Below are 25681 nucleotides of genomic sequence, written 5' to 3'. Positions count from 1 at the left end.
TGCTCCCAACTTTGGCACGGCGGGAGTTTCAAGCCACACAAGCCTCTCCCCGAGGGCGGAACTCCTACTTGGGTCCACCCCTAACTACACTATAAAGCCTAAGCCAGTCTCCTCTTGATATCTCAAGCCATTTTCAAGCGAGCATGGGAAGCCTGTCCTCTTCTTCCCCAAAAGCCTCATCGTGGAATAACTATTCTATACTCTCTAGGTGTATGGGCACACCGAGCTCTACTGTCATTGGAGCTGTTTTAAAATACCTGTCGTCAGTGACATGGGTATGCTCTAGGACACGTGTAAACACTCGGGGACCTGACTGCAAAAATTCATCTAAAGTCAAGACACGGGGCTCCTGCATGGCGCAGTTGGTTAAGTGTCCAACTTTGGCTCAGGTCATGATCTCACGGCTCGTTGGTTCAGGCCCCACATTGGGCTCTGTGCCGACAGCTCAGAGCCTGGAGCCTGCTTTGGATTCTGTGCTCCCTCTCTCTCTGCCCCTACCCTGCTCGTACTCTCTTTCTCTCAAAAATAAAATAAACATTAAAAAAAAAATTTAAGTCAAGACATGAACACATGAAATGGATGTTTTTACTGTCTAAAAAAAAAAAAAAAAAAAAGATAAATCAAGAGAAAAAAGTCTTTTGGTTACTTATTTGAAATCTTCATGAGTTTATTTTATCCTATCAGTAGTTGAAATGTTTACATGATTAAGGGGTTTTCATGGCTATCAGAACAGAACTTTGGCTGGAGAGTCCCTGCAGACACCCCCCTCCACAGTCCCTCAAATTTTGGTTTAATTCACACAGTTACCATCTTCAGGTCAGAGCCCTAGCTGGCCCCTCTCTGAGCTTGTAGCTTTGAGAGAAGCATCATGAGAATCAGCCACCTTTTGATAACTTAAGGAGATTTGGAGCCAGGATGCATTCTGGGAGCAATTTTATGCCGAAAAGCCTAGGAATTTATTTCTTGTGGAGTTTCAACACTGCAGTCAGCCTGGCCAGACGTCTTTCAAGAAGGAATCTATTGAGGCATTCCGGGAACCATATTGGAAGTACCTGGCAAAGATTCTTGCCTCAAGCCATCCTTCTCAACGGGTTTTGTGTTCTCTTGTATGAATACAGTCTTCATTGTGGAGCTAGCTACAGATACCAATGGCTAAACAAAACAAAAAAGGAAAAGAGTTCATTAGCAGAGATTAAAACACACTCAATATGCCAAGAACACAACACTGCCATTTTCACGCCCAAGACTAATAAGAAAATTAAACAGATCTGCTCTCACAAAGTATAAAACAAATCAGATAGGATCAGGATGATTCACCAATAATTTTACTGCCTGCCAGAACAAAACTCAACACAATTTAAAGGAAAACTACATAATCTAGGCTCCCTACTAAGTATCATCTACAATGTTCAGCACATAAGGAATAATTACTAGACATACATATCATAATCTAGGGAAAAAGTATGTAATAGAAAGAGACCTTAAAATGACAAAGGGCTTAAAACACTTATCACAAATATTGTCAAGATTGAAAAAATAAATTCAGTCTCAGTGACCTATGACACAGTATCAAACAGTCTGGCATCTATGTGACTGCAGTCCCATGAGATCGAAAAGAACCTTCCAACTTCAAAGTGCTATGCGTCTACACAGCAAATGTATGTTTTTTTGTTTTTTGTCTTTAAACACAGAAAACATGGGGTGGGGAGAGGAGCAAAGGGAGAGAGAGAAAGAATCTTTTTTTTTTTTTTAATGTTTATTTACTTTGAGAGAGAGACGGGCACGAGCAGGGGAGGGGCAGAGAGAGAGGGAAAAAGGATTCCAAGCAGCGCAGAGCCCAATATCGGGCTCCATCCCGCAAACCCTGAGATCATGACCTGAGCTGAAATCAAGAATCAGGCTCAACCGACTGAGCCACCCAGGCACCCTGCAAATCTATGTATTGATTCCATAAAAATATAATTATAAAACATTTGTATGGCCACATCTTTATATAAAAGGGATCGTTTTCCAACATAGAAACAGAATTATGGTTTACTTACTTAAAACTACCTCAGCTTAATAAAGAGAAATACAAGGGCAACTTTTGCCAGCTTTCCTTTAGGCCTGACTCAAATACCACCTTCTCTTGCCACCTCTTCTTGATGGCTATAATTAGCTATGATCTCTACCACACGCAGTGCTGTCTGTACTCCTCTTTTTGACGCATCGACTGGACCAGGAGTATTCAATCTGGGGCACTCAAAGGCTTTCTAAGGTATATGCAAGCGATCGTGGTTTTAAGATAGTAAGGTAAGTTTAGCAAAGCTTTGAGTAGGTGCACAAAAGCCCATCGGCAGGCCTGCTGAAATCTTTTTTTTTTTTTTAAGTTTATTTATTATTTTTGAGACAGAGACAGAGCATGAACGGGGGAGGGTCAGAGAGAGAGAGGGAGACACAGAATCGGAAGCAGGCTCCAGGCTCTGAGCCATCAGCCCAGAGCCCAACGTGGGGCTCGAAATCACGGACCGCGAGATCGTGACCTGAGCTGAAGTCGGACGCTTAACCGACTGAGCCACCCAGGCGCCCTGAAATCTTACTCCACTCCTCCTGGGCCTATTTGAGACCAGATTTCAGAGTACTAGTGACTCAAAATCTGAAAATGACCAGTAGCCAGGAATAGTCTGCCATTTGCCTTGAGCCGGTGAGAAACGAGAACTTAGAATTTCACCTTATTTGAGGTATCTCCACTTCTTTGCCCTCTCTACCCAGCTCCTTCAATTCATACTCTGAGAGCAACTTGCTTGTGGATGATGTGGCTCTTCAAGGGAAGCGTTGTTTCCCGATCATCGTTGGGTCTCTCTACTTCCTTCTAACAAAGGGCATCACTTTCCATGATCACGATTTGCACACGCATTCTTCCTTGAAACTGAAAACTTGACACTTAGTCCTGGCATCATGCTGGCTCCCCCGCCCATCTTCCCTCACCATCGCCTTTGTCTCACACTTGGCAAAAGAACAGCATACCTTTTACTCATCTAAATCTTGCAAAGGAATATTGCTACAGGGTGTCATAGCTCCTGCACGCAACACAATGGGATGATTCAAAATATTCACGTGAGCAAAGTTTTCTTTAATAAAGGGATCCTAAAACCAGGGTGGAGTTTTGGAAGTCTTTCCCTGCCTTATATATTCATATTTCTATTAACAGGGAAGCGTGATGTTGGAAAAGGATGAGGGGGGCGGTAAGGGGATGACAGCTTCGGCTTCACAACCTCCGCACTACCATCTCCCAGCAACTGCTCAAAGAATGAAATGTTCCCCGGGGCATCTGGGTGGCTCAGTCAGTCAAGTGTCGGCTCTTGACCTGGGCTCAGATCATGATCTCACGGTTTGTGAGTTCGAGCCCCATATCGGGCTCTGTGCTGACTGCACGCAAAGCCTGCTTGGGGATTCTCTCTCTCTCTCTTTCTCTGCTCCTACCCCACTCGTGTGCTCTGTTCTCTGTCAAAATAAATAAATAAGCTTTAAAAAGTTAAAAAAAAAAAAAAAGAAAAGAAAAAGAAAAAGAATGAAATGTTCCTGAGTGAGAGTTCCTTTGGACTATTGACAAACAGGAGTATGAACCTACCTTTCTTTTGACTTGATTTACCTTTAAAACATCCAGACTTAAAAAAAATACATCTATTAATGATGAGGAGAGCTGAGCATATTAGCCTAAGTGTATGTAAGCTAAATAGTTTCATGTCTCTTCATCAAAGGTGGCTTTGGAAACCAGCAAAAGCTAGTGGATTGTACAAAACTGCACTAAAGATTTTAACACACAGGATATGGTGACAGGTGGAAAGACGTCAGATATCAAGCCCAGTAAGTCAATTTCCTATCCAGATATCACTCACTTTGAAGAAAGCGCAAAATAGGCACAAGATGTTTTTCGGAAGATTATGGCAAAAATCTCGGGAGATAAAAGATAAGCTTGGCAGACTAATGAACATACAGCTGTTTCCAACTACAAGAAGGTAACAATTTATGACCAGTATTAAAGCATCACAGAGAAGGCATCTGTGGTTTGATACATAAATAAGTAGTGCAGAGGAAATAAAATACTTAATAGTATATAATGAATACAATAATGTACTTGAAGTATATACTGATAACCATATTTGGTTTCTGGAATGCTGAATAATACTTGAAAAGGGTTCAAAGGATCTTGTAAGGAAACATATTTGTTCTAAGTGAGAGCAGATTTGTTTTTAAATCTGATTTTTTAAAACCAGTAACATCTAAGGCATTTCCTGAAATCTAAAATGGAATTGCCTTTAAACATTTTCTTTTTTCGTTGACAAGGATTGCCAATAAGACGGGTTTATACATAAACATATGAATAAGGAGGGAAAGGTAGGCTTACAGGAGCCGTGATGCACTTTGCACTGGGGCCTAGAGGACTTACAGATTTCCAGATATCCATCACTGGGATGCATACACCCCCACTGCTGAGTTCCTTCTCCCTACCTGGTGACACTTATCATACTTCTGTTGAATCTGACACTCTTCTTGCTTCAGCATTTCTGTCATCTCGGTTTCTTTGAGGCTATTATCATATTCTTCCTTCTGCCGGATCTTCTCTCGGCTATCCTGGGGTGATACGAGAGCTGAATCAGGTCAGTCCCTGGGAAGCCTGTACAAATAGGCCTGCCCTCGCTGGGATAGACCACAGACTCGGGTCCTGTAGGCCTCTGAAACTTGCTCCTGTAACTAGCTTTTGCCTGCTGGTACCTCCAAATCTACCAATTCCACAACTCCTCTGAGTTGGATTCCTTCTTCAGCCCCCAGACGCCCCAGACTTCAAGAATATCTGGGCCCAAGCGATCTCCCAGGTTGAATAAACCAAGAAACCTTTTGGGCTAGCTCTGGGATCCTGCTTTGGATTTCAAATTTCTGTGAGGAAGCTGAGAAGCCATCCCCAAGACGACTCCGTGCACACACATACCTCTTCTTTTGCTCTAGAGGTATTCCTGTAATGATAAAGCCAGTGAGCCAGGTACTCTATGGGGTCACTGGGCCGAACCTTCGCCACCTCTGCCAGTGCCTGGCCCAGGCAGTTTCCAAAGCACCTCTTCAGGTAGTCCGTTTCCATCCTTGTGGGCCTGGGAAACATCAAAGCAGAGTCACGCTACTTTGTGAATTTGATCTGATTTTAAAGATAGACACGTTCTAATCAATTCAGATTCATTTCAAGATAACTATGAGATTCTTTGGGACGCCACCCCTCCCAAAAGAGCCAATAAATACATATTTGCCTATCATTCTTATATTCAAATGGACTTTTTAAAAAGCTCTCCAGCTGTCTTAAGTCAGATAATAATAGATCTTGGGGGTCATCAGGCCCGAGAGGAGCTTGCTTTATTGGTGATTAGGGGAGGCTAAGGTCTCCATTTACCCCCACGTCTCTACCCTTGAGTAGGGAGGAAATAACTGAGCGGGCAGGAGGCCCCAAGAGCGGCTCTAAGGACCCAGCAAGCTGTGCTATTGTGAGGTTGGAAGCTACAGTCATCTGTGACATAGATAAGACAGACTTATTTATTTCATAAGGGACCACTGAGAAGCCCTGGGGAGGAGAGGAAGGGAAAATGGCAGGTGCCACAGCTACCCATAGTCAGGGCCCTGCCAGCACTTAATACAATATTCTGCTGTCTAGTGCTCAAGCAAGAAACTGCATGAGCTTGAGTTAATGCCCCGGTATTTGCTAATAGTCAGATTTCAAGAGCTGGGGCCGTGTAGGCTGAGTCAGATCATAAGTTAGGGATGGCAGTGTAGTGTAGCAGTCTGAACACAGGCTTCGGGAACAGACAGACCAAGTTCCGGTCCTGGTGCCGCTGTTTATTAGCTGTGTGATCTTCAACAATTCACCCGGTCTCTCTGAGCCTCAATTTTCTCATCTGTAGAACAGAATAATAAATGTATGTGCCTCATAATTGTGGGGATTAAAAGAGATAATAAATACATGTAAAGCACTTAGCTTGGCACACAGGAAGTGTTTAATAAGTATTAGCTATTACAGTGGAAGACTATAACATAAAAGAAGATAGACTGACACCTGGCCTATTTCGGACCAACTCTGTATTCCTGAAGTTTACATATCTTATGTCCCAAAGAGCAAATAATAAAGTGAATAATATTTTTATCTTATTTTTTTAATGTTTTATTTATTTTTGAGAGAGAGAGAGACAGAGTACGAGCAGGGGAGGGGCAGAGAGAGGGAGACACAGAATCCGAAGCAGGCTCCAGGCTCTGAGCTGGCAGCACAGAGCCCGATAAAGGGCTTGAACTCGTGAACCACGAGACATGACCTGAGCCAAAGTTGGATGCTTAACCAACTGAGCCACCCAGGTGCCCTGAGATAGGGCAACTAATAAACATAGAAGGAATAATGGAGTATTTAAAAAATCAACATTTTGGGGGCACCTGGGTGACTCGGTCGGTTAAGCGTCCGACTTCGCCTCAGGTCATGATCTCATGGTTTGTGGGGTCGAACCCTGAGTCGGGCTCTGTGTTGACAGCTCAGAGCCTAGAGCCTGCTTCGGATTCTGTGTCTTCCTCTCTCTCTGCCCCTCCTCCACTTGCACTCTGTCTCTCAAAAACGAATAAATGTTAAAAAAAAATCAACATTTTGTACCCATCACAGTATAACTTCATCAAGCCGAAACATCAGTGAGTGCTAAAACTCAGTGAATATTTGATAAACAGAATATTCATATAGCCTCAAAGTTTCTCCTCACAACTTGTGTATTAATTCCAAAAGGAAATACAAGAACTTTACAGTGACGAGACCTGCCCAATACAACTTTAATCAAGCGATCTAAGTAAACATCACTAATAAAGGGATAAAGTGACATCATGTGTCTCCTGATGTGATGCACTTCTTAGTGGGGTAAAATACATTTCTGTGGATCCTGCCCAAAATGGAAACCTCAAATCTAATTGAGGAAATAACAAACAAAGCCAAGTTGAGAGACAGTCTTGCAACTGGCCTTTACTCTTATAAATGTCAAGATCTTGAAAGACAAAGAAAAGAGGAGGGACCATTCCAGAGCAAAGAGGCCTAAACAGACCTAACAACTGCACAGAACACATGATTCTGGATTGAATCTGAACCAAAAAAAAAAAAAAAAAAAAAGAATTTCATAATTCTTTTGAATTATGTTGTTGGGGAAACTAAATAGGAATTGGACATTGCATAATAGAAGTGTATCAAGGTTAAATTTCCCGGTTTTGGCCATTGAAATATGAGTAAGAAAATGCGCTTTTTCTTAGTAGTAGGTCTGAATAATGGCTCCCCAAAGTGTCTAAGTCCTAATACCAGAACCTATGGAAGAGGTTACCTTCTGTGGCAAAAGGGGCTTTGCGGGTGTGATGAAGTTAAAGATTTTGATTTGGGAAGACGATACTGGCTTATCCCGATAGGCACACTGTAATCCCAAGGGTCTTTATAACAGGAACACACTAAGGTCAGACAGGGAACAAGGTGTGATGGCAGAAGTTGAGGGCAAAAATGTGATGTCATTCAGGAGCCAAGGAGCGTGGGTAGCCTGTGAAGCTGGAAAAGGCAAGGAAACGGATTCTCCCCTGGGGCTGCAGAAGGAGCCAGCCCTGCGGATGTGTGGGTTTTAGCCCTCTTAAGACTCATTTTGGATTCCGGCTTCAAAAACTCTAAGAGAATAAATGTGTGTTTAAAGCTACTAAGTTTGGGGGGTGCCTGGGTGGCTCAGTCGGTTAAGCGTCCAACTTCATTCAGCTCAGGTCACGATCGCGCGGTCCGCGAGTTCAAGCCCCGCGTGGGGCTCTGGGCTGATGGCTCAGAGCCTGGAGCCTGCTTCTGATTCTGTGTCTCCCTCTCTCTCTGCCCCTCCCCTGTTCATGCTGTGTCTCTCTGTCTCAAAAATAAATAAACGTTAAAAAAATTTTTAAAAAAAGCTACTAAGTTTGGGATAACAGTGGAAGGTGGGGGTGGGGGTACGAGGTGTTCTACTTCTGTTAATGTGCGGCCCACCTGAACCAATGCACCTGGATAAGCTATCTTCTACACCCCTTTTACTCAAAATTCGGCCCGTGATCTGCAGGACTGCATCACCTGGAGGCTTGTCGAAAAGCAGATTCTCAGGTCCCACCCCCACCTCCATATTCAGAGTCTGCATTTTAGCAAAATCCCCAGGTGATTCTGTTACAGCCCTGCTTGGCTTTCACCACTGGAGAGCTGCCAGAATCACCAACTCTGCATTCCGGGACCACTCTCTCCGCAGGAAAGGAGGGGCAAACCCTTTCTGGAGTGAGCATCTGCTGGACACTGCACCTTTTCAACAATGGTCTCAATGAAACAGGAGACCTGACAGTTACAAGGCCTTGCTGCAAAGGCAGTAGAGCCAGAAAAACAGAACCACCGTGTGAGGCCTCGGGAGGGAGAGGCCAAAGGGACGCCTTTCGCAGCCCTCTGTCCACAAACTCAGGGCACACTTACCAAGGGGGAGGGGGCTCTTTTTCCCAGAGCTCCTCTGAGGGTCTGCTTACACTGCGCCTCCTTGCTCACGGCCTTGCAACTCAGTCGGCATAGAGATGGTCTTTGTTGACACTCTTCCCAGTGCTAAGCACACAGTAGGTGTTCAGGAAATATTTCTTGACTTAATCAGTGAGGGCCCTGGCGCGTGCTAGCTCAGGCAAGAGCCCAAGCTCCCGTCCATAGGTCAGTGCCCAGTCTGGTACTTACTGCCTCAACCAACGTTTGGTGAGGCTTCCCCTGCCCAGCACTGCCCAACATAAATTAAAACAGAACCTGGGAGACGCTAGCAGAGCTCTGGGCCCAAACCACTAGGCCTGGGAAGACTGCAATGGCTCCGCAATGGCGTAGGTCGGAAGGCTTCCGGGAGGTGGGAGCGCCTGAGCTGGTTCTGATAGGAACCAAGCAGAGGTCACCGGCACTCGCAAAGGTGCGAAGTGTCAAAACATCGGGGCCGTCGAACTATGGCGATTGTCTCCTCTGGCTGGGGGCTGTAGGGGTTTCCCGCCCTTGGGGGACAGGTCTCTCCCAGTGACCGCGGGCCTGTCCGCCGCTCCACTCCTCCTCTCGGCCTCCCGCTCCTCCCAGCCTGCAGGTTGCAAAGTCTAGGCTCACCTACGGTGGCGCTGCCCCCTCTGCGTGGCGCCCCCGCCACACCCCGCGCGCGCCTTCTGCGCCCCAGTCTCGCGCAGGCTCCTCTCCGCCGCGAGCTCGCTCCCCCGCCCACCAGCCCGCTGGCGCCCGGACTCACCCAACCTGGGAGCGCCCGCTCACTGCCGCGCCCCGCGCCCCCGCGCCCCCGCGCCCCCGCGCCCCCGCGCCCCCGCGCCCCCGCGCCCCCGCGCCCCCGCGCCCCCGCGCCCCCGCGCCCCCGCGCCCCCGCGCGCCGGGGTCCCTTCCCCGCCGCAGCGCGCCTTCTCGCGTCCCGAGGCGCGCGCTCGTTGCCTAGCGACGGGAGATGCCTAGCGACTTTGAGCGCGCGGGCGCCGCCCAGACCTGTTGCTGGCGCTTGGCTGGGGTCCCGCGCGCGCGGTGGTTCGGGCCGTTGGACCTTGTGAGTGGTGTGGGGCTCAGGCGACGCCTGGGCTCCCCGAGCAGAGCGAGGTTAGTGCAGCGCCTGGGGGCGGCCGCCGTTGCTACCGCCTCCTCCTCCTCCTCTTACTTTCCCTCCCTTCCCCCTCAACCCCGCTGGCGGCACTGCGCCGCCGGGTGGAGAGGACTGGAAACTCTACCCGGGCCCCTCCTTTCTCACTAGGCCGGCCGACTTTCTCCTAAGCATGGGCAAAAGGACTTCTTTGTACTTCTTGTGACAACTTCTACGGGCTTGAGGTAGCTGTTTCTGTGGGAAAGAGCTTTCTTCTATTTGCGCCGATGCGCCCGTTGGTGTATATGATAAGTAACATTCCTTGCAAGAACACAAATATCCTTTGTGTATGGATATTGTCATTTCATGGACAGGAAACATGCCAAGCGAGGTAGCAGATGTTACCTGGGTTCTGCTAAGCCATGCCCATAGATCCGAGACTGACCCTCCATTGGGAGCCGCTCTTAGGCCAGAGGTTTCTTCTTTGGGGACATGGTCCCTTTCCCATTTATTTTCAGGAATCTGTTGCCTGTTTTGTGTTACTCCACTTCAGATGACATTGCCTGTCAATGTAGTTATTTTTGTCCTTAGAGTATATCCCACGGAAGAAGCACAGTGAAGATACCGCGTCTCAAACTATCTGTAATACTGTCATTCTCTCTGTATGGTTAAGACACCCATGCCAGCTCGATAGGGAATTAGGCTCATTTGTGCCAGTTTTTAGAGTTTAAGTTTTTATGGCTGCACTTATGTACGCATATTACACATTCCTTTCTCCACTGCTGTTGTTAATACAAAACATACTATATACAATTTTTGCACCTTGCTTTTTTTTTTTTTCTCCCAGTGTCCTGGAGGTCACTCCAGGTCTCTAAAATAGGGAGACCTTCCTCCTGTCTTTTATATGCACAGTAATTCATTGTGTTGTTGTATTTCGTCAGTCCCTTAATGAAGAAGTTTTGGATGCAGTGCCAGTTTGACTATTCTAAATAACGGTGCAAAATAACTATGTGTATGTATCATCACTCCATATTTTTGCAAGATAGGATCCCCAGAAGTGAGACTGATAGTTCAAAGGGTAAATATCTGTTTAATTCTCTAGATATTGCTAAATTCCTCTCCATGGGGACTATACCATTTTGTACCCTCATCACCATCAAATGAGAGAGAAGAGGTGGGGCTTATGGATGAACCTCAGGAGGTTGTTGTTTCTGAAATTTTATGCGGAATATTAGGTGCATCTGTCCAGGGACAGGACCAGACATGCTGGCATTCTCTGCTCTATAATTGCTCATGTCTGACATATAGGCACACAGTATATATTTGTTGAACAACGATTATATCTCATTAGATTCTCAGAAGAGACTGGACGCTGTGAGGGTAATTTGAGGGTGATTAGTTTTTTCAAAGCACCTGAGATGCAGTTGTTGCTACATTTCTTTCCTTCCCTTGTTCCTTCCTTCCTTCCTTCCTTCCTTCCTTCCTTCCTTCCTTCCTTCCTTCCTCCTTCGTTCCTTCTCTCTCTTTCTCTCTCTCTCTTCTCTCTTTTAAATCTGGTCTAAGATTGGGGCACCTGGGTGGCTCAGTCGGTTATGCATCTGACTTCGGCTCAGGTCATGATCTCACGGTTTGTGGGTTCAAGCCCCGCGTCGGGCTCTGTACTTATAGCTCAGAGCCTGGAGCCTGCTTCCAATTCAGTGTCTCCCTCTCTCCCTCCCCTGCTCATGCTCTGTCTCTCTCTCAAAAAAAATTAAATCTGGTCTAAGATTATTCCTGTCCCATCTTCATAACTGAATAGACTGGGACATTATTGGGAGAATGGAGAAACTCGTTCACTTGCTCCATGGGGAACCAGCATGTCTGCCCTGTGGTTAAAACACACTCCTTGAGGAGCTGGAGGAGTTTGTCTTCTAGAGGGAGGACGGACATGCGCGTACACAGATGATTCTCAGGTTGTATGACAGGTGCTGTGTGAGTTGCTTGGAGAAGGAAGAATTTCTTTATGGTGCTTGGGAAGGCTCAGGGAATGAGAGATGACCTACATCTTGCGGGTGAGGAGAGACATTTCCCAGGCTGGGAGATGGTGAGGAATCATTATGCACAACAGTCTTGGAGACTGAAGTGTGCAAGGGGTGACTGGCAGCATGGCAGAATGTTCAGTATAGTTAGAGCCCAGGATGTGCTGGTGGCAGAGGAGATGTCTGGAGGTGAGCGGGCGAAGAAATTGGGGCCAAAGCATGAGGAGCCTCTTATGCTATCCTTTGAAGGTTGAATTCTTTTTATTCTTTGTCCTTAGAGATTCATGGACTTCTGTGGTCTCTTGAGGTGGAGTATTGTGATGTTTTCTAAAACGGACCCCCATGGCTTGGGGGGAACATCCTAGTCATGAAGGTAATGGCTCTGGAATCAAGATTTGGGTATGAATCCCATCTCCACCATATGGACTTACACTCCTTGTGTCTGGGCTTCCTCATCCACACAGTGGGGATAAATAATACCGATTTTTTTACCCATGTTGTGAGGATTAAGTGACACATGCATTGCTTGGCATATAGTCAGCTCCCAACGACAGTGTCCCTTTTTCTTTTTTTGTCGTTGTTTTGTTGTTGTTGTTGTTTAGTTTCTGTATCATTTATTTCTGCTTTAATCTTTATTATTTCCTTCCTTTTGCTGGTTGGGGGTTTTGTTTGCTACTCTTCTCTGACTCCTGGACTCGAAAGCCCTCCAGGATTTTGAAAGCGTATCTTAGTGTTAGTTGTAGTGACATCTGTGGAGGCCTTTTGGAAACTGTGAGAAGTTTCCCAGAGCCAGCTTTTTTGTGTCATCCCTGACGGGGGGGGGGGGGGGGGGGGCGGGGCGCCCGGGGGGGGGGCGCCCACGACTGGTGACAGGATGTAACGCTTTGTTGGCCTCGCCAGACTCTACTTTTATTGTGCCTTACTGAACATTTCCTGCATTAATGCAAAAACATTTGCCTTTTAGAGGTTAGGGGTGAGAAATGGAGTCGACATATCTTCAAAAGTGCCTTGGGACGTGTCTAACTCAAGGTCTTGCAGAAGTGGCGAGAATTCGCCCAGTGGATCCGGTAGAATATTTAGCATTGTGGATTTACAAATATAAGGAAAATGTGACCATGGAGCAGCTGGTAAGTGGGGACCTTCTTGTAGAAAATTAGAAGAGTGAGGGAGGCCCCAGTTGGTTGAGCGTCCGACTAGGTCACGATCTCATGATTCCTGAGACCTAGCCCTGCGTCCGGCGGGCTCTGAGCTGACAGCGTGGAGCCTGCTTGGGATTCTCTCTCTCCCTCTCTTTCTCTGCCCCTCTCCTGCTCCTGCTCACATGCACACTTGCATGTGCTGTCTCTCCAAATAAATAAATAAGCATTAAAAAAAAGTAGAAGAGTCAAATAATTGGTCCGATTTGCTTTTTTAAAAAGTTCAAGTGTTATTTCTTTCTGTTTATAAAAATAGCATGTTTATTATAGAAAAACTTGGACAATATCAAAAACATAAAAAAATACCCAGAGAAGACCTCTTTCTTCTAGTCTTTTTTCTATACATTTTCTATACATTTGTAGTTTTTCTTTTTACATAATCGAGAACATACCCACTGTATGATTTTAATTTTATGCTCTTTGTTCAAATAAAACACACATTTCCCCAAATTGTTACACATTTTCCACACGGGTGAAGTAAAATTTGCTTACCCTTTCCCCATTGTTGGTGATTAACATGCTTTCAAGATTGTTTTCACAAATTGTTTTATCTCCGCTTAGTCACTTGATATTATTTTTGAACACTGCTAGAGACAGAAGGAAATGGCCAACCTGGAGCGTGAGAGAGAACTGGCTTTGATAGAGCAGGAAATGATGGAGAGGCTCAAAGCAGAGGAGCTCCTGATTCAGCAGGTGAGACAAGCGTGGGGGTTCAGGGGTGACTGGAATTAGTGGGGTCAGCCTCAGTGTGGTGCGACCCAAATGGTGAAAAACTCCCCATCGCTAGTCAGTTACGAATGGCTTTCTTCTATCTTCATGTTTCTGTGTTTCTGTATCTACGTCTTCTTTGCTAGAGAAGCAGCAGCAGCTGGGGTAGGAGGAAACCCAGGGAGTGTGTTCTCATGGAAGCCAAGGGGAGAGAGCGTCTCAGTGAGACCCGAGGAGTCAATTGCTGGTTGAGTGAGAGCAAGACTGTGAAGTGCTCATTCAAGGCCACTGGTGACCTTGATAGGAGCAGTGTGTTGGGGAGGGGGGAGGATAATGGGGGAGACAGTGAGCGGAGGTAATGCTTTCAAGGGGATTTTCAAGGAGGGAGGTTGGGGTTTTTTTAGGAGCAGAGGGGAAGGGAGTGGTTGACGTTAAGAAATGGGGAGAGGATAGTCTGGGTACATGTGGGTGTATAGGTTTTGTGGCACAAAGTTGAAAGCAGTTTCCGAATGACTCTTTCTTCTTTATGAAGTAGAGACCATGATCATCTTCCAAGAATGGGGCGATGAAGTGGGAGGTATGGGAAGAGCGGTGAGGGTTTGAAATGGTGGCTTTGGAGGATGTTAGAGTTGACCAGGAAACTTAGCATTGCTTGGTGGCATGGAGTACCCTGTTAGAGTTAGAGACCAGGCGTTTATAATATTGCCAGTTGGTTTGGTTTTATGATTATGGGTTTTCTCCACTTAGGCCAGATATTTGAGTGAAGATGTGGAAGGGGCAGACCTCTTGACTGAAGTAGGTTTGGGGTAACAGGATTAGAGAGCTGAAGATGTTGGTAAGAGAACGGTTTAAGGGATGAGTCCTGGAGTGTAAACAAGATAGGGAAAGTTCCAGAGTGGCTTCTGGACCGATTTAATTTATGAAGAGCCTCTGAACTAAATTTAGGTTATCCTTACCATTCTACCACGTAGTACTTAACTCTAGAGTCTCGAGTCACAGCTACACATATGTGAAAGGGAAAGAAGCCCGTGATTTGGGTGTGTGGATAAGAAGGAGAGTATAGACATGGCAAATAGTTTCTCTGCCTAAACTCTCATACCTGATACTTGGGTAGAACATTCTAGGCACCTTAGATATGGCTACTGAAAACTTTACTGCTTCCGAATCTTCTTTTTATCTAATCATTTGGCTAATTCCTATCAGGAGGTGGCAAAGCATTGAGTTGGATGTCAAACGATCATCCAAATGGGTGAGTGTCTGCTGTAGTTGCCCCAACTTTTGAGATGCTGCCCTTGTTCTTCAGCTTCTACAGCCAGTGTCTGCCCCCTTCTATCAGAATAAGGAGAACCTCTCAGCAGTTCTCCTTCCCCAAGGCAGTTACGTCACAAATGTAGAGGCACTTAACGTTCTTTGACTCATCCACTTTGTCTTACTTAGATCCAAGTTGGCCATACTAGAAATCAAGCACTCCTCTCGCGGTATCCTGTTGACCAGCGTGAAGTGATCCGCTGTGCATTGAACCCTGAGCATTGTATGGGGAATGGAAGATAACAGTAATAGTCTCCAGAAGATTTTATGACCAGTTAAAGAAATAGCTTGGTGGACAGAACTAGATGAGACGAGGAAAAGGGGCACATGGGTCAGGAGGAGGGAGCACCAGAGAAGAGCTTGGGAGAGAGTGAGACCGAGATGCAAAGAAACATAGAGGCGCTCGGAGTCCATTGGATCAAGTGAACTTGGGCTTCAGGACTCTGGTCACTTCCCTGCTCTCACAATTAGTGCTACTGATTTTTAAGCACTCTCCAGTAAACCCTGGGCCCTTGTGAACTGGGAAGTATTTTTACTGCCATTTTCTACTTAAGAGCTTACTGAGGAGGTATAAAAGCTGGTCTGTCTGTTTGTTTGTGTTGTTTTTTGAATACTTTTTCTAATGGTTTTACTCATGTGTGAAGAAGGGAATTAGGTTTTGAAATTTTCCCGAAAATGTTACACTGGTTCTGATGACCAATGTGGTTGGTATTTACCAAGTATATTTTGCATTGTTGTTGAGAGATTAGTTATCTCACTTCCTCTGCGAATATCTGAAAGTGGATTGAGTGATGTGTTCTTGCACTTCGGCTACCTACCCCATCACTTTTATCCTAGTGTGCATGATACAAAATTACCAAGAAATTCCCTTCAACGACCTTTCGTAAATAAATATTAACTCCTGTTTATTATCTCTTTATTTGTCAAAATGTATTATTTTTAAAAGATGTGTTTTAAAAACATAGCTTTAAAGTGCTCTTGGGGCGCCTGGGTGGCTCAGTCGGTTAGACGTCCGACTTCGGCTCAAGTCATGATCTCGCGGTCCGTGAGTTCGAGCCCCGCATCGGGCTCTGTGCTGACAGCTCAGGGCCTGGAGCCTGTTTCAGATTCTGTGTCTCCCTGTCTCTCTGACCCTCTCCCGTTCATGCTCTGTCTCTGTCTCAAAAATAAATAAATGTTAAAAAAAATTTTAAAGTGCTCTTAATGGGATATGTATGTATCATGGAGTATTATGTAGACATAGCAAGAGAGAACAAATTTCCACAAATGTTGTGTCAATGAAATAAAATAAAAAAAAAATAAAATTGAATGCAAAATATAACTTTCTTTTTGGAATCCGGCTTACTGCTTGGAAGACTTAAATTTTTTTTTAAAGATAATATTTCACTTAGTTGGAGTTCAGAGTTAATGTTCCTTATCATCAAAATTGATTGAAAATATTTATCTGTTAATGCTGATCTGTAATGAGATTTTAGTATTCCATCTTTGAAAATAGCTTAGAGATGCTTCCTGCCAAATACTGATTATCAGTCCATGTGCATATAATTTTGACCATATTTATCTCCTGGAATGCATTTGTAGAATTCTGTTAGATTTTTATCTTGTTTTGCCTTTTGGCATGTCATTACCTTGTAGATTAATCACTTCCAATTGAAGGTTGGTAAAAGCTTCTCAATCACACAGTTAAATGGATTTGGGGATATGGAAATTTAATTTGCACTTAAATCAAGGCCAAAAAAAAAAAAACCCAACTACAAAACTTTGGATCTATAGTTTGAGATTGGGAAATATACCTGCTGCAGATTTGTGTGGGAATGGGGGTCTAGTTTCTTGTTTTAGATTTTGCCTGCATGGGAAGTGAATGAGGCAGCTTGACATGGTGATTCAAGCATTAGGTGTTGTTGAAATGTCTGTCCTGCAGGGCTAAATTTTTACATGTTAGTGCTGTTTCACCTTGTATGTTTAGTTTGAATCGATTTTAAAACATTATTAGGTCTGTGGCAAAAGCTTATTTGCAAAGCCATTTACGGTTTGATAATAGTGACTGAACATGATTCTTCTCATTCAGAAAAATTTCAATCTTGGTCCTGAGCCCCAAAATTCACACTAAACTGTTACCGTGTTTTCATTTCATGATACATGGCCAGTATAGAAAATTCAAATTTCGGCTTCACGGTGAAGCCGTGGAACTGCTGTGTGGTAGGGCAAGCCTAGATTTATTCGGTTTCTGTTCCTGACCGAAATTCACAGAACTGATGATGGGCACGCTCGTAAGGGTGAAGGAAAGGTGCTGCTGGTCCCGCTGGCTCAAGAGCACGTGACGCTTCCTGCAGAGGACCTGTTGGTGGGCAATACGGCCACGACTCATAGGCTCTCCACGCTGTGTTTTCACAAGCTTGGTAAACGTGTCCAACTAAGCCTCTTTCCGTTCACCATTGGTTGTAACACATCTTAGCAGGTTTCGCTGCTGGTTGTACTGAATTAGTGTTTCTCGACTTCTTTGAAAATATTCTTGCCTGTAGTTGTCCCATGAAGACTGTTCATAGAGGCTGACCTTTCAGTCACTTCAGACTCAGCCCTGGGGCGCCTGGGTGGCTCAGTCGGTTGAGCGTCTTACTCTTGGTTTCAGCTCGGGTCGTGACCCAGGGTCGTGGGATCAAGCCCGAGTCAGGCTCTGCGCTGAGCATGGAGCCTGCTGAAGATTCTCTCTCTCTCCCTCTCTCCTGTCTCTCTCTCCAAAAAACAAAACAAAACAAAAACCCTCAGCCTTGATTCCAGTAAACAGTAACCCCTGAGCAGTGTTGGGAACATTAGTCTACCCATCAGGAGCCAAGGAAAATCGCTCAAAATAATTCGCCTTGTTTTTTTTTTTTTTTTAATTTTTTTAATGTTTTATTTATTTTTGAGACAGAGAGAGAGACAGAGCATGAGCAGGGGAGGGGCAGAGAGAGAGGGAGGCACAGAATCAGAAGCAGGCTCCAGGCTGTGAGCTGTCAGCACAGAGCCCAACGTGGGGCTCGAACTCACAAACTGTGAGATCATGACCTGAGCCGAAGTCAGATGCTCAACCAACTGAGCCACCCAGGCACCCCTAATTCACCTTGTTTTTAATTGCCTGTTGATGTTGCTCCCAAAGCCATCAACTCTTTGAGCAACTGTTTCACCAAAATCTTAATGTAAGTCCCCGCCCCCCCCCCCCCCACGCCACCCTCTGCCCCCAGGACACTGAAATCAAAACACGTCATTAAATCATCATTGGTAAGTGAGCGTCTTTGCTTCGCTAACAAAGGAACCACTTGGGAACTTGCTTCCATTGCAGTCTCATTTCTATTTTTAATTTTTGTGAAGAAATCCTGTGATGAAGTAATTCTGCTTAAATTTTCTAATACTTCTGACCTTTGTTTTCATGTGGGCTGAGAATATTGTGATGACACGTGCTTAGTCTGGTAGTATTGCGTTCTTTTTTTTTTTTTTTTTTTTTACAAAATGTGCCCTTTTATTTTACTTTTAAAAATTTACATCCAAATTAGTTAGCATATAGTGCAACGATGACTTCAGGAGTAGATTCCTTAGTGCCCCTTCCCATTTAGCCCATCCCCCCTCCCACACACCTTCCAGTAACCCTCTGTTTGTTCTCCATATTTATGAGTCTCTTATGCTTTGTCCCCTCCCTGCTTTTATATTATTTTTGCTTCCCTTCCCTTATGTTCATCTGTTCTGTCTCTTAAAGTCCTCACATGAGTGAAGTCACATGATATTTGTCTTTCTCTGACTGACTAATTTCACTTAGCATGATACCCTCCAGTTCCATCCATGTAGTCGCAAATGGCAAGATTTCATTCTTTTTGATTGCCGAGTAATATTCCATTCTATAGATATACCACATCTTCTTTATCCATTCATTCATTGATGGACATTTGGGCTCCTTCCGTATTTTGGCTGTTGTTGATAGTGCTGCTGTAAACATGGGGGTGCATGCATCCCTTCGAAACAGCACACCTGTATCCCTTGGATAAATGCCTAGTAGTGTAATTGCTGGGTCGTAGGGTAGTTGTATTTTTAGTTTTTTGAGGAACCTCCATACTGTTTTCCAGAGTGGCTGCACCAGCTTGCATTCCCAGTATTGCATTCTTTTAATAAAGTATCATTGCTTCGTAAGCACCATACTTTGCCATTTAATTTGATAATAAAATAATCCACTCTCCACTGTATCTTCAAAAAGCAACATTCCAAATCCACATCTTTTCTTGTTTTGACATGATGGGTGTGCACTGTTATAAAAAATGTCATGGTGTGGTGATACCATGCCACTCTAAGAACTGTTGAGATAAAATGGCATGACTGTGATTTGTAGTGTGCTGAGCAGAGCTCAAAATGATGAGAGTACCACCTATGGTCCCTGTTGCAACTACCCAACCGCCGTTCTACAAAACCAGTCACAGACAATAAGTAAGCAAATGAACCTGGCAGTGTTTCAACAAAACTTTTGTTTATGGGCACCGAAATTTGAATTTTCTGTAATTTCCATGTGTTGCGAAATATTATTCTTTCAGTATTTTTCAGTATTTTCATTTAAAACTGTAAAACCTTTCTTAGCTCATGGACTGTACAATACAGGACTGGGTTCAGATGTGGCCCACAGAATTTAGTTTGCTGACCCCTATTCTAGTGTGGCATGTCTGTTGACTTGGAACCAAATATGCTGTTGATTATCTGTGGTTTCAGATAATATACTTAAGGTTTTCTCATCCACTCTTCTGTAACCAAGGTTTGGCTATTTGAAGACCTATCTATGGATGAAGAGATTTTATCTGAAAAAAAGTACGACAATCTCATTTGTTGCTCTAAGAAGAACAGAGAAAATAACATGATTTTGCGCAAATTGTTCTTTTCTGCAAATTAGCAATTAAGGAAGCTTCCTTTTTTATGTTAGACTTCAGGAAATATTTGTAAAAGCTAAAGTATTAGGCGGCTGTGATCATTTATTCTCGTAAGCGTCTGAAATTTACGTAGGTATAAACTTAATTATCCTGGGACATTTCAGAGTGATTAGAGTTAATTCCTGGCAATTGATCTGACTTTAACATGACTTATTTATTTCTGAATATTCAGCAACAGCTGGCATTCCAGCTGGAGTTGGAAATGCAAGAAAAAGAGAGACAAAGAGTAGAAGAACTACACAGAGCTCAAGAACAATTAGAGAAGGTAATTTGAAGTTTTATACCTGCCCGCTTTATTTAAAACCTCTTAGAACCCTCAAACTGTTTCTTCCAGCTGTTATAACGTGGGATTCATAGACGTGCTACACATTAGCTGTGTGACTGACACAAGTCTTATAACCTTGTTAGTCTCCTTTTGCCTTTTTGAAAAATAAGAATAACAAGATATCACTAGCACTGTCTTACTGGTTTTTCACGAGGATCAGTCAAGACCGTATATGTGAAACTGCTTTGTGAGCAGTAGAGTTCTCTCTTGGGGATGTTAGCAACATTTTAGTCAAGGCACAGTTGTCCTTGACTATGGTAGCTGATGTTGAAGGTTAAGTTCTTTGTAACGTTGAGGGCGTTCTGATCTCTGAGACAGTCGCATATTTCTTCCTCATGTTAGATGTGTTATCAACAATATTTTTACGTTTCAAAGTATTTTTATATGGCTGTTTCATGTCTTTCATTCAATTACGCAGGGACTTATGTTAAAAAGTCTGTTTCGGGGCGCCTGGGTGACTCAGTTGGTTGGGCGTCTGACTTCAGCTCAGGTCATGATCTCACAGTTCGTGAGTTCCAGCCCCGCGTCGGGCTCTGTGCTTACAGCTCGGAGCCTGGAGCCTGCTTGAGATTCTGTGTCTCCCTCTCTCTCTGCCCCTCCCCTGCTCATGCTCTGTCTCTGTCTCAAAAATAAATAAAAAACATTAAAAAAATAATTAAAAAAAAAAGTCTGTTTCCATTGACTGTCTGTATAACGTCAGACCTCTAGTTTGGCCAATGTTCCCTGGGATCCAAAATGTATGTGTCACATAGACCAAACTTCTGAAGGACTGAGTTATACCTTTCAACTGGATTATTTTATATTCTATGTTTATAACCAGCCTCGATTTATTCCACAATTAAAATTAAAAATAGAAGTAGGTTTCATTGAATATGTCTATTCATGGCTTAGAATAGAGCATCATTATTTAGAGCACTTTTTTGAAAGGTGGAAGAATGGATTGAAATAAAAAATGAGATTCTTAAAAAGATAAATTAAGGGGACCTGGTGGCTTAGTTAAGTGTCAGGCACTTGATCTCAGTTCTCAGGGCTGTGAGTTCAAGCTCCTCATTGGGCTACGTGTTGGGCATGGAGCCTACTTAAAAAAATAAAATACTAAGATAAAACACAAACAAAAAAGATAAATTCAAAACCCTATACATAGTCTGAAAACACACGTAGTTAACAAAAACACAGATGCTGATGTTATCTCAGTCTGAATGTTGGAGGGCACGTGGATATACATGCATGTGCGCACACACACATAAATACATGGGGACGTTGGGGCGCCTGGGTGGCTCAGTCGGTTGAGCGGCCGACTTTGGCTCAGGTCATGATCTCACAGTCCGTGAGTTCAAGCCCCGCATCGGGCTCTGTGCTGACAGCTCAGAGCCTGGAGCCTGTTCCCCAACCCCCCCCCCCCCCCATTCATGCTCTGTCTCTCTCTGTCTCAAAAATAAATAAACGTTAAAAAATTTTTTTTTAAATACTTGGGAATGTATATCCCCTTTCTCTCTGGTGAGGATTCAGTGATGTCAAATGGAAGGAAAGTTTTTGTTTTGTCACTTGTCACCCTGACTAATAATTTGGCTTTCGGTTTAATGTCTCAGATCATTTCATTTTTTAAAGAGTCGTGTTCAATTATAAATAAAACATGGTTTTCTATTAGTGTCAAGTGTTAAATGAGACTGTGAGCTGCAGTTTTGTACTAAATGTATTCAGGTCACCCTTTTAAAAGTGAAGACATGTTTGCTGTTAAACTGATCATAGCACTATGTAAAAATAAACCTTCTTGAACATTAAACATGGAATCAAAATGGAAAGTATATTCAAATATTTTTCTTCATTTTTATATATTGTAGGAGATGGGAATGAATATAGAAAACATACCTACGAGTGAAGATAGTTCACATTCAGAGGTGAGAAGGAAACATTATTCTGTGTCACGTGAAATGAATGAGTGTCCTGGGGGGCAAAGCTTAACTTTGATGCATTAGGAGCTAAACTTTTTAATAAGGAAATTATCAAACTTGATAGTCCAAGTATGTGTTCTAGTAACAACAGTTCACAAGTACAGTGTTCTTTAGAGCAAAATCTCAAAATGGATAAAAATTGGACTTTTGGTTTGCGTTTGTATTTTTTATTTTTTTTAAATCTAATTCATTGTCAAATTGGCTAACATACAGTGTGTGCAGTGTGCTCTTGGTTTTGGGGGTAGATTCCCATGATTTATGTCTTACATACAACACCCAGTGCTCATCCCAACAAGTGCCCTCCTCAATGCCCATCACCCATTTTTAAAAACCAGAATGTCGTGAGATATTTATTGACCATATGTTTACTTCCAATGATACATGTTAATTTTCTGTATTAAATTAAATTTCTGAAATTTAAGTAAGTTTTAGCATTTATCTCTAGAATTCTCTCTCCATTAACAGGTGTTGGTTCATTCCATTAATTAATGATGCTGAATTTTGATGTAATTCAGAAATCTCCTACCAAAATCAGAGAAAATTAACGTATTCATTTTGAACTCATCTAATGTTAGAAATGAATTTTAATGATTGTAGGATATAACACCAGACTCAGGCAAAACGCTAGCTGAAATTAGCGATCGGTACGGGGCACCTAACCTGAGCAGAGTGGAAGAACTTGATGAGCCAATGCTGTCTGATGTAAGTATCCTTAAGAAAGTGTTTTGTGAAAAACAGATTTGTTTGTTTGTTTTGTTTTACTCTGGGAAAGCCTAGTGCCTATGAGGCCTGGGTTGGATGGCAAATGGGCCCTTACTGTCATATAGAAAGAAACCAGTTCCCCGAGTGCTGACCATATTCCCAATCGGCCTTCTGCCCTTTTGTGGACCTGTGCTGCTGGCCACCAGGGGCAGGCTGGGCACAGGTCTGGCTCCTTGCAAATGTGTCAGCACTGATGGGAAAGTAGCTGGAAGCTGGAGCTGAGGTCATGGTGTGCCATATGCAGAGGGTGATGTATATATATTTTGGAGTTAGGCTTTGAAAATCTCAAAATCTCTTCAAGATATATATTTAAAATCATTTGGTGAAATACATAATCTTTAAGTTAAATGTTGGGGGCCAGCTTATTGTTTCTCAGGAGCAAACACTAGAATGAAATAAATATCCTAATGAAAGTGCATGCTTTTACAGTATATAAGTACACATGCTTGTTTAATAAACACATGGTGTTTTCTAGGTACCAGGCATTGTGCCTGATGTTGTTGTGAATAAAACAGTTTTTTTTTTCTTTTTTTTACCTTGTCTAGGGGGGAAACAGGCGATTGGACAAGCAATTAATAGTCATTGTTAGAGGGAACAAGTGGTTTATTGCCCAGAGCAGTAGGCTTTGAGAATGAACAAGGGAGCTATTAATCTAAGCCAGACCTGCGGGTATAGACCAGGACTGTCCTGGCAGAGGATGTATTTAGTGACCTAACCATGCGCACTGACAAAATGGGACAGCCAGCCCAGCGGAGGAGCCCTGTCAGGGAAGGCTTCCTGAAGGAAGTTGGTGACTGATTGCTGGGGGTGCGAGGGGGAGGATGTGAGAGTACAAGTCAGCTAGAGACCTGACAGGGGAGAGTTGGGGGTGTGAGGCAGGGAGGAGGAGAGACCACGCAGGGGAGGGAACAGGAACCAGGCTGTGAAAGGCCTGGTAATTTGTGCCCAGATGCCGTAGATTTTATCCTAAAGGCAATGGAGGCTGATGCTATCAGCACTGCATTTTAGAAAAGCTCTCTGGCAGCAGCACGGAGGGGAGGATGGAGAGAGAGAGGTGAGGACACCCATTAGGAGGCTAATGCAGTAATCGAGAGAGAGATGGCATTGGTGGCCTATTCACAAGGGGGAACTGGAAGGGCTTGGTGCTAATCAGTTAGTAGAGATGTTCCATTAAATGTCTGCTGTGTTTTGGGACCACGCAGGGAGGTAGCGAAGACAAATGCACAGAACAGATGTGGCTCCTGCCCTCGGGGCGGGTGGGGGGGGCGGCGTGGGCCAAGGGCAGGTGCTCTAAGAGGACAGACCTAGCCTGAATGAGTCTTCCTGAGGAAATGAAACTTAAGGGGTTAGTCTGAGCTCAGCCCAGCAGACAGGGAGAGCAAGACGCTCCCACAGAACGGAATGGCCCAGCTCTGACGCTGGCTGGGTTGTGCGGAGCTTGGAGATGGTGCAACTCCAAGCTGGAGAAGTGGCTAATGGCCACATCACACTGTGCTCTGTATGGCAAGTGCAGTGGGATTCACTGAAAGGGTTTATGTGAGGACTGGAGATGTGGCTTTAGAGGGGAGAGAGAGGATTTGAGTGGGCATGCGTGGAAAAGAGGGACCACTTAGGAGGTTTTATAATTGTCCAGATGCAGGATGACCAGGGCTAGGATCAGGGTGTAGACAGCAGAGATGGGGAGAACCCAGTGGATTTGATATTGGCTGGGAGGATAAGGGACAGAAGAAAGTCAAGGTGATGCCCAGGTTTCTGCCATGGGCAACCAACCGGACTCAGAGCTTAGCCATTTGTTGAGGTGAGGAACGTAAGAAGAGGAAGTAGGTTTTGTGAAAATGATGGCTTCCGTTGTGGACATGCTGAGTCTCAGGTGACCCTGAGATACGGAGATGTAAGTGGCCAAAGACCAGTTGATGTGCGGCACAGGTTCAGAGGACAAGAGAGCTGTCCAGGCAGGAGATAGGAACGTAGCAGTCGTCGGCATATGAGCTAGGTGAAGCTAGGAGAGGGAGTCGGGTACCTAGGAGAATGTGCAGAATGTTCAGGACGGGGCTCAGGCACATCCATTACACATTCCATCATTTAAGGGGTGGACACAGGAGGAGGACCCCTACAAGAATGATAGGGATAACAGTAAGAAAGGGGGGAGGGGAGCAAGAGAAGGAGAAGAAAGGATGGGTTGATAAACACTGTGCTTGAGAACACCATTGTTATCATGCTGAGTTTGGATCTTACTTGAACTAGTTCGAAAACTATCGAAAAGCTTCATTTACATAGTCACATAGAATTGACCCCAACTCTGATTTCTTTGGCTTGTACCTTTTCACAGTTCTGATTGTATTAAAGTATATTTACTTTTTATTCTGCTTTTAGGTTGCATTAAACATTGATCAAGATTTGTAAAATCAACCACCGAAGAGCAATACATTTTTCTGCTTGTTTCAAGTTTCAAAACATGAGGTTCCCGACTGTATTTTTTCCCTCCAAACCTGAACTCTGCTTTTTTTTTTTTTTTTTCTAAAGACAGCTGTATAAATGGGCTTTCAAGGGTAGCCTTAACAGGTTGTTTTGGATTCTCCGATGCAACTGGTTGTTTGTAGGATTCCTCAGAGAGCAAGAGTGAGAGTTTGCCCAAGCAACCGGAAGGCGCAAATGGGAGATGAGCTGAAAAGACTGTGTGCATGTGTGTGTGTGCGCGCGCGCGTGAGAACAAGATTGCCCGAGGTGAAGGTTACGGTCTGTGAAGAGTGAAAGGGGCTGCCACTGTGCAGGACTTGGGAGTGTTCGACATGCCTTAGATCTGAGCTCCCCCCTGGAAGTGGACTGTGAGGATTTCTCCAGTTTGCTCGGCAGTGATA

The 25681-nt window shown here is 44.2% G+C and overlaps 2 protein-coding genes across 5 annotated transcripts; one reads left to right on the top strand and one right to left on the bottom strand.

Moving 5' to 3' along the window:
• Positions 1–651: 651 nt before the first annotated feature.
• Positions 652–9139, bottom strand: DYDC2 (DPY30 domain containing 2). Of its 2 annotated transcripts, XR_006194652.1 has the most exons (4): positions 8495–9139; positions 5835–5918; positions 4492–5126; positions 652–1152 (listed from the first exon to the last, which is right to left on the bottom strand). XR_006194652.1 is itself a non-coding variant. In XM_042908777.1 (3 exons), the coding sequence occupies exons 1-3, from the start codon at positions 5135–5137 to the stop codon at positions 1018–1020; spliced, it is 426 nt and encodes a 141-aa protein (XP_042764711.1). In that variant the 5' UTR covers positions 5138–5456; the 3' UTR covers positions 654–1017. The 2 variants fall into 2 exon arrangements, 1 of the variants encoding a protein (XP_042764711.1); XM_042908777.1 differs by lacking the exons at positions 5835–5918; positions 8495–9139 and having other exon boundaries at positions 654–1152; positions 4492–4614; positions 4970–5456.
• Positions 9140–9528: 389 nt separating this feature from the next.
• Positions 9529–25277, top strand: DYDC1 (DPY30 domain containing 1). Of its 3 annotated transcripts, XM_042908775.1 has the most exons (9): positions 9530–9634; positions 9786–9859; positions 11911–12005; positions 12597–12759; positions 13420–13521; positions 19957–20049; positions 21951–22007; positions 22659–22763; positions 25197–25277. In XM_042908775.1, the coding sequence occupies exons 4-9, from the start codon at positions 12613–12615 to the stop codon at positions 25224–25226; spliced, it is 534 nt and encodes a 177-aa protein (XP_042764709.1). In that variant the 5' UTR covers positions 9530–9634; positions 9786–9859; positions 11911–12005; positions 12597–12612; the 3' UTR covers positions 25227–25277. The 3 variants fall into 3 exon arrangements, with proteins under 3 accessions (XP_042764710.1, XP_042764709.1, XP_042764708.1); XM_042908774.1 differs by lacking the exon at positions 9786–9859; XM_042908776.1 differs by lacking the exons at positions 9786–9859; positions 11911–12005 and having other exon boundaries at positions 9529–9634.
• The last annotated feature ends 404 nt before the right edge of the window (positions 25278–25681 follow it).

Source organism: Panthera leo, chromosome D2 (genome assembly GCF_018350215.1).
Source record: "Panthera leo isolate Ple1 chromosome D2, P.leo_Ple1_pat1.1, whole genome shotgun sequence".
NCBI lineage: Eukaryota > Metazoa > Chordata > Mammalia > Carnivora > Felidae > Panthera > Panthera leo.
Note: the sequence above shows the minus strand (reverse complement) of the source record. Positions and strands in the feature narration are given on the sequence as shown.

Coding starts and splice junctions, on each gene's coding strand:
- DYDC1 (XM_042908776.1), top strand. CDS start 12,613: ATGGAGTCGACATATCTTCAAAAGTGCCTTGGGACGTGTCTAACTCAA. Junction 13,522..19,956: donor AGGAGCTCCTGATTCAGCAG/GTGAGACAAGCG, acceptor CTGAATATTCAG/CAACAGCTGGCATTCCAGCT. Junction 22,008..22,658: donor AAGATAGTTCACATTCAGAG/GTGAGAAGGAAA, acceptor TAATGATTGTAG/GATATAACACCAGACTCAGG.
- DYDC2 (XM_042908777.1), bottom strand. CDS start 5,137: ATGTTTCCCAGGCCCACAAGGATGGAAACGGACTACCTGAAGAGGTGC. Junction 4,615..4,969: donor CCTCTAGAGCAAAAGAAGAG/GTATGTGTGTGC, acceptor GTATCACCCCAG/GATAGCCGAGAGAAGATCCG. Junction 1,153..4,491: donor AGTATGATAAGTGTCACCAG/GTAGGGAGAAGG, acceptor TGTTTTGTTTAG/CCATTGGTATCTGTAGCTAG.